The following is a 9,057-nucleotide window of genomic DNA, read 5'->3' as shown; positions in this document are numbered from 1 at the left end:
ATAATGTATTAATATATATATAATGTACTATAATACTTATACATACATATGCATATAATTTTATATGCATATTATAGTAAATATTTTTCGATTATTCACGTACATTATTTTTTTTACATAAGAGTCACCACTTATCAAGGTTCGGAGGACACTCGAGGATAAGGGTTAATGGGTGTACAGTAGACAATGGGATTATAGCGAAATAATCGTAAGTAGTGGAAATTTTGTAAATTGGACTACTTAGGGGGAGAGTACATCAAGAACTTGTTTACGTTGGACTTGAAAAGACAATATATATATATATATATATATATATATATCATATGTTGTTTCTGTAGTTTGAATCTTATTTGAATTATTTTAATGTAAACAATTTCATATATTTGATTAAATTCATTTAATATTGAGCATTTAAAAATAAGTTTTTTTTGAAAATATAATTACATTTTTCTTCGAAGTGTAGTTCAATGTGAACTTTATATAAAAATGGTGTCACATAGCTTACATATAAGTTTTCATTTTACCTTTCATCTCGTTTTTTCTTTTGCCCTTTTCCCTTTTCCTGTTGACGTATTTTTTCTTTGCCTGTTTACTGACCCCCTTTAATGTTATCCTTGTTTGCATCATTCATTCCATATAGCTGATGTCTATTGTATATTAAGTTAGCATTTACTTTAGAGGAATCCTCCCAAAATGTCGATAGGCACTATTCCAATACAAGTTATTATTGCATAAAACCATTATATTTATTTTTTTTTTCATAAAAAGGTAAATTGACGCAATTTGAATCGTACACATGAAATACTGGAAAAAAAATAACATCCCGTCACGTTTGCTTTTTTATATGGCCGATGTAAATAAATGATGATGCTCGGAATAGAAATAAATCTGTTCGTAATATGCCTCAAGGGGAATAACTCCGCATTTGATTTATATTTTTTAATAAATTGAAAAAAATAAAAACGTCATTTTGTTATTAGGCGAGAGTTATTTCCCTTGTGGCATACTATGAACATAATTATTTTCATTCCGTCAAACACTATTAATTTATTTTTCCCATATTAAAAAAAAAATCCAACGCGACAAGATGTTTTAAGAATTATGCGTGTATGATTCAAACCGCTAAAACTTACATGACATTTTTTTAAATATATAATCGTTTTATGTTATAATAAATTGTTTTGAAACAGTGCATAACGGCATTTTTTTTTCTTATAGAATCCCCCTAAAGTGGATATTTACCATATATTGTTGTTGCCATTTTGAAAATCGTAATATTCCGCGTAGACGACGGCTGTATCGGCCCACAACGAACTGCGTCATAGTTTTACTGCACAATTCGTCTGCATGTTTTTATTTTAGTTTTCATGTGTTTGAAAATTTATTAAATTTTAAACTTGTTGCGTTTTTATCCATTTTAGTCAACAATACCCAAATCAATGATCGGCGTCAGGAAATGCTGTAGGTTCTCCATTACTACCTGGGTCCGATTTCAAAGGAGGAGTAAGAGGGAGGAACGAGTGGAAGAGGAAGGAACCGGAAGTGATCGGGACGGGTAGGTGCGTACAACGGAAGTCACAATCGCGATATTGATTATAGTCCTCCATGGAGCGACAAATCTTCTCGACTGCAGTCAATTTCTGAAAAGAAAAGAAAAAGAATTGCGTAACTTTAATTATTTCCTCTATCATGACATTCAAAGTGTTTCAGTAAAACTTCACTGCTATATTTCTCAATTAATAAATTGTATATTTATTTATTTATTTGCGGAAAGTTATCCTTATTTTCATAGCTGTTGTTTCACGACATTTCGGCCAACAATTAGGTCAGAGGATTTGTTGGTCAAAACGTAGTGAGACGACAACAACTATGGAAAGTAGTAATTACTGAGTATAAAATTAAGAGACTCAGCATTCCTATTCCATCGCGGTTAACCACCTGACGAAGGATATATATATATATATATATATATATATATATATATATATATATATATATATATATATATATATACACGTAAATTGAATAAAATCACAACCTACATGAATTCACTTATTTTGGCGTTAAGCTCTTACAGCTGTTTCGTGTAAGGATGGACAATTACCTCTCGTCCATAGAACTGTAAATCTTCCATCCAGTCACTCCTCAGAGACGCTTACAACTATTCCCAACTAGTTTTTCAATCCGTTGTGAACACGTTTATTTTTCCTCCATATCAAACGGAGCTCGTGTTTATACTTAGTTTTTAGTTTCGTACAACCCGTACAGTCAAGAACATCTTTCTCTAACTTTGTTTTTAGCCTAATTTGGGGGCACTATTTTAAATGAGTCTCACTTTTTAAGGATATTCTAATTTACTTTTAGCTTTTATTTAGATTTCGCGGGTTCGGGAACGAATGAGAAATTGATCAAACCCTGAACTCAGGATCCAGGATAGAATCCGTACAATTAAACATGGATTTGGGGGTTTAAAAAATGGGGGATTATGTGAAAGTTAGTGCAACAATAAAAACTTCATTATTTACGTCTAGTTAAAACTTGATAATATTTACATGTAAAAAATAAAATGTGATAAATGAGTAATTTGGAGAAGTATGAAGCTAACGATTATAATAATGAGTTAAGGAACTGACAAAAACAACATTGATTTGCGGTTTAAAAAAAACGGAAGATTATATTAAACTTAGTAAAACAATAAAAACTTTCTTTTTTTTTACGTCTAAAAAAACCCTTTAGATCTAAATCACTTCTAAAAACAATGTGACGAAAGAAGGATTTAAAAAGTATATAAGCTCTAGGTTCACTAGGAATTTAAAATGCTACATTAAACCAAGTTAGGTGTTTCTGTAATTCTATTTTGTATTATAGTTATTCATTTATTGTGGGTATTCCTCTTTATCTACTATAATTATAATTTAATTTTACATTATCTCTAGTCTTAGTTTTTTTTTATAATTTTTATCTTATAGAATACTTTGCATCAAGCCTATTTTTATTATTGAGCTGAGATTATAATAGAGTTGGTATTATAGACAATTATATTCTAAACTTGCAACAGAAAGGAATTGTCGATAAAATAAAATAATATATATATATATATATATATATATATATATATATATATATATATATATATATATTACAGGTTAAATAGTGCTTAATGAAAAGAGCAGGGTATTATTTTATTCCATTTAGGTAACCAAAATTACTATAAGTCACGCTATAAAAAATTTACTGTTTTAGTCTTAAAAGACATCAATCAATAATAAACCTCTTGTCTTATTCGAGACCAGTCATTAAATGACTGGCCTCGAGTAAGATCAGAGTTTTGTTGTCACCTGACGATGTATTTTAAGACTGAAACAGTAAAGTTATTGTAGCGACTTATGGTAATGGTCTTACATTATGCAGAATAGTTGGAAATTTGTCGGATGATTCTACAACAAGGAACTAAAAGGAATGCTTTAAAAGTTGAATGTCTAAATTCACTAAAGACAAAAGTGGCAATTTGATTTTATATTATTTTTGTTTTTTGATAATTTTATTCTATTAATATTTCTTGTTCTATTTTTCCTATATCGATTAACAAATCTTAAACATTTTTTTGCAATATTATGGTGTTCCGCATCTGATGTTTATCTACTATAAAAAATATCATAAACCCATATACACACACGCAGAAATGAGATGAAAAAAAACAACAACAAAATAACAACAACATTAGACAACCCATGCAATTTATAACTAATTCATACAATAAATAATATGCAAATTTGCATATATATTAGCTACCATAAAAATCTTATTTCCTTATTATATGCACAAATAAACATATGTTCGAAAATATTATTCATGATAGAAGCTTTCAAATAGAATAATATTATTTTCCATAATGCAATAATACCTGCAATTTTAGAATAAATCGAAAAAAATATTGAAAAAATGAATATTACTTTATCTTAACCATAAATACTAATAATTATATTATGTTATGGTCAACGGTTAATGAAAGAATAACACGTACGCGGATATATATATATATATATATATATATATATATATATATATATATATATATATATATATATATATAAACATTTTTGAAAACGATTTTCTGACTAAGGAGACGTCATTTTCTTAGCATTTTTTCGGATCGAGTTGTTTATGAATGTTTAGGAATTAATTTGTCAAACACGGATCTCACTTTTCTTGCAAACACGGTTTCTGTCGGTGAGCCAGTTGATGGTGTATTCGGGTTCAGCGTTATGCGATGGACTTGTAAGTTAATTTCGAGAATTTGGTAAAGCAATTGATTTCTTTGTGTCAGCAGTACCAGATACAAGTAATTCAGGTTAGTGAAATAACATAGCCTGTAACCTCACTTGAAATAATAAATCATAAAGAGGGTGACACTAGTGCCGCCAACCTGATGACAGGGTTTCCATATCGTGGACATTTGCTGAACGTAATATCCTTGAGTAACGTTGGCTGTTGGTATATATATATATATATATATATATATATATATATATATATATATATATATATATATATATATATATACACGGAAACGGCTCACGCGATTTAAAAAATCACACAAATGTACTACATGTGTCTAGGAGTGTTCTCAGATAAGTTTTATATTTATAACTATCGAAAATCGAAAATCGAAAAATCCGATTGAAAAAGGACAGTCCGAGTTTAACCAAAGTTAACGTCCTTATATAACCTAACACCAAAAATGCATTTTAGAAGTTTTATTACCGCACAAGCGGATCAGTCCGGCGTTTGAAATAATTAGTAGTTTTTTTTTGATAAAGGAAGAGAGCATTTGAAATGAACATGTCTGCTAAGGCACAATTTAACCATGATACTTGACTTTTGCATTCTAAACTTTAATCAAAATCATTATATAAAAATAATTTCATAAAATCAACAGTAAGTTCTCTATAATGCAATGTAGACTATAATGTATTGTGAACAAAGTCACTGCGGCAGGGCACGTGAAGTTTTCTCTCGGTGTATCACTGTTGGTCCGCAACTAGAGCAATCAATCAATTTGATTGAAAAATGAGCAATTTTAATGACAATAAAAGTTTTGGAAGTGAGTAACATTCGTTTATCCTCATTGAATCTCCAGCAACGTCTGGTCTCCCTTCTAGTATATATATATATATATGTGTGTATGTGCGCGTGTGTCTGTGTGCGCGTGTGTCTGTGTGCGCGTGTGTCTGTATTCATCAATCGTTTTATATCTGTTAGACAAATACTTACCAATGAGGGCCCTGTCGTCTGCGACATTATAGTTGTCATCTGCGTAGAACCGTTTGTCATCGGTGCCGATGCTGCTCATCGACCCGACCCTCTTACTTTCCCCCTTTGCTCGGGCCCGCTGCAACATGGACGCCAGCGTCTCGCCGGATAGGAACTTATGCAAGCTTTCCTGCCGTTTGATCACCGACTTGGGTACAAGGGGTGGCGTGTACTGATACTTGTCAGCACCGTAACCAAACCCACCCCGGTAGGGCAAGTAACCGCTGTTTTGGCCCTTGTTCAACCAAACGAACGAGTTGACTAGGCAGAGTATAACGCAGATCCAGGCCAATACAAACGACCAGCCGTGACTGTATGTGCGTGATTCCTGGAAGAGTTTCTTGAACGGAAGGGCCTCGCCCGGAATCAATTCCTGTCGTTGGAGTAGATGACATTTGCCGTGGAAGAGGCCGATTGCGCTTGTTAACATCATGGCTGGAAAGAAAATAGAATGAGGTAAATAGATAGATACAGAGAGAGAGAGAGAGAGAGAGAGAGAGAGAGAGAGAGAGAGAGAGAGAGAAGGGAAAGAAAAAGAGAGGGAAGTAAAGAAGAAAAAAAAAACAGAACAGAAAGGGAGAGAGAGAAAGAGAGAAGGAATGTATCTGTGTGTGTGTGTGAGAGAGGGAGAGAAAGAGAGAGTAAGCCGGACGAAATATGTGTGTAAAAAGTTGTGAGCGCGTAAAGAGAGGGAAAGAGAAGTGGATATAAAGACAATATGTGTATAGGAGAGAGAGAGAGAGAGAGAGAGAGAGAGAGAGAGAGAGAGAGAGAGAGAGAGAGAGAGAGAGAGAGAGAGAGAGAGAGAGTATGGGTTACTGCAAGAGAGTGAATAAATGTGGAAAAAAGCGGCTGAAATAGAAGTATTTATTAATGTATTAATGTTTTGAATCCTATCAAAGGTTCTTTCATCTACCATTGTGTGTGCGTACAGGCATACAAAAGCGCACACAAAACACACACAACGAACACAAAACATACACACAAAAACACACATATAGACGCAGAAAGACAAAAACATCTGTATGCACACATTGAATCCTTAATTTCTTGTTTCAGAAAATTTGCAATAAAGATTAATGATTTAAATTATTTTAATTATTCGGACTTCACATCTTGGTTATTATATCCACAACATTTCAACAGATGTAATATTCGACCTTCTTTGAAACCGATGGTTAATAATCAGTTCGAATTGACATTCTTCCAACGATTCGATCTACAATGTTTACTACACGTGATAAAAAAAAACTACAACTAACAAAACAGCACTTTTATCAGGTCACAGGGAACAGGATGAAAAGAGTGTACTCCTATTGACTAAATAAAGTGTTCAGTTCGAAATTCCATCACAAGTGAAAGTATGGTACAACTTTTGTTTGACTTGCTTGATTCTGTTGCTGACAGCATTTTCTTCATAAAGATTCCAACATCCCAGGTAAATGTGATGCGATGAAACCGACAGGACTCAAACTCGGCAAACTCAGGTCGTTAATCCGCGTCATTATTGACTTCATTACCTCCAAATTCGACATTAATATTTTAAAATTCGATCAAAAGATTATGAAGTCCTTATGATGCACTTGAAAAAGGTTGAAAGTGCCATAACCCGTCACGTTGTCAATATAACCACCAAGAATAGGAGTCCGGATAGTCTCAGTAAAACATATTTATTTCTTATAAACATACATTAATATAAGCATAACAAAGTATGGTTATACGTAATTACACGCATAAAATATTGTCGTACATTGATATAAGTATAACAGAGAATGCTTATATAATAAAGGCATAACGAACTGTTGTCGTACGTAACTATAATCATAGTAAAGTATGGCCAGAAGCATAACAAAGTATTGTCAAACATTGATATACGCATAACAAACTATGGTTCTACGTAAATATACACATATTAGAATGCAGTAGAACCCCGGGATACGGCATTAAAAATTAGTAACAAAATATAGTACAGTATATAATATACACGTATATCATCAAATAACATTAAAATAAGACCGTAAGCGGGGAAAATACCGTAACCAGGGGTAAGAAAACATCGTATTCAACATTGTAACCTGAAAAAAAAAACGTATCCTAAGGCCACGTATCCCAGGGTTCCACTATATACTTATACAATTAATATAAGCATAATCATACGTAACTATAAGCATAGTAAAGTATGTATATGAGTTTGTATGCATATAACTATAAGCATTTTATATATTTTATTATATTCGTATATATATGACTATATGACTATAGTATAGTATATATATGAGTTTGTATATATATATGCATATATATATATATATATATATATATATATATATATATATAATATAAAGCTGAATGTGTGTGTGTGTGTGTGTCTGGTCACGAATAGGCTCCTATATGATTTACTATTTTCAAAAACTGATTACATACAATGATAGAAGATGTATCGAGACACAGGAATGGGTATGTTTGATCTGGCAGAACGGTGGTTCATTAAAATTGTGGCGTCTACGTTCGCACCTGGTCCACAAAGTATGGAAATAAAAAATTTAAAAATTAAAAATAAAACGTTTACAAGTGTTTTTGATATAGATATACATAAGAATACTTTGATAAGTATGTTTTAACTTAAATAGGGATGGTATAATAAAATTGTGGGGTCTGAGTTCGCGCCTGGCCTCCATAGAGTAGAAATAGGCACAAATTTTAATAAAGACTTTTCATATCTATCTGCGTAAGTATACTTTGATAATTATGTTTCAGTTTGAAGACATATGGTATAATAAAATTATGGGGTGTTCGTTCGCGCCTGACCTCGATAGAATGGAAATATGTCACAAAGTTTAACAAGGTTTCTTAATATAGATCCACAGAATATTATGATAAGTGTTTTAGTGTGGACAGGTATAGTATAATAAATTATGGGGTTTATCTATTTTATTTTTACTTTCATCATATTTTGCTTTGGTTTTGATACCCCCAAATACGAAGCTATCTCTTTACAGCCCTTCCTTTTCATAACCTATCATACTTTCATAAATCCGAGTCCATTTTCTGTAGGCTGTTTCTGAACCCAGTCAACGACGGGTACTTTTGCTAGTGTGTATATATATATATATATATATATATATATATATATATATATATATATATATATATATGAGCCATTCTGATGAATCGTAGACGACGAGACGCGTGTTAGTGGATTATTATATTTTAAAAACAATACATATGCCGCTCCCCATTTGGGGGTACCAAATTGGTCTAAGGGAAAATTATTCCCAACTCACATTCAGGTAGAAAAATTTACTTTCGTATAAATAAGTGAATTCATTCAAAAAGTCTCGCTAACAAAAATAAATAAACAACATCTCTGTCTGTCTGTCTGTCTGTCTGTCTGTTTCTTTCTCTCTGTCTGTCTCTCTCTCTCTCTCTCTATATATATATATAGATATAATTATTTTACTATAATAATTATTAAACACACACAGATATATATATATATATATATATATATATATATATATATATATATATATATATATATATATAAGCATAAAAAATATTGTCAAACATAAGCATAACAAGTTTTGTATGTTTTACATCATTCGTGATGATGTTGTGTCCGAAAAGAAAAAAGGTTTTCAACCGGTGTTGCTAACATTAAGACAATTTACATTTTCCTTAACCGCGTGTGTAGGTGTTTAAGTATGTGTATATGTATGTATAATCTTGTGAATCTCATACTTT

At 31.7% G+C, this 9,057-nt stretch overlaps 1 protein-coding gene across 1 annotated transcript in view; it reads right to left on the bottom strand.

Annotated features, from left to right (window-relative positions):
• Positions 1-573: 573 nt before the first annotated feature.
• Positions 574-9,057, bottom strand: part of LOC145279721 (uncharacterized) — a 121,684-nt gene continuing 113,200 nt past the window's right edge. Inside the window, exons 4-5 of the mRNA XM_080131011.1 lie at positions 5,275-5,748; positions 574-1,640 (exon numbers count right to left, since the gene is read on the bottom strand). Coding sequence (XP_079987137.1) covers positions 1,594-1,640; positions 5,275-5,748 — 521 coding nt within the window. The 3' untranslated portion in view covers positions 574-1,593. The remainder of the gene's footprint in view (positions 1,641-5,274; positions 5,749-9,057) is intronic.

This window comes from Euprymna scolopes, chromosome 7, assembly GCF_053919585.1.
Source record: "Euprymna scolopes isolate OS-2025 chromosome 7, ASM5391958v1, whole genome shotgun sequence".
In the NCBI taxonomy this organism is placed as follows: Eukaryota; Metazoa; Mollusca; class Cephalopoda; order Sepiida; family Sepiolidae; genus Euprymna; species Euprymna scolopes.
The sequence above is the reverse complement of the archived record's forward strand: the minus strand, read 5'-3'. Positions and strand labels throughout refer to the sequence as shown.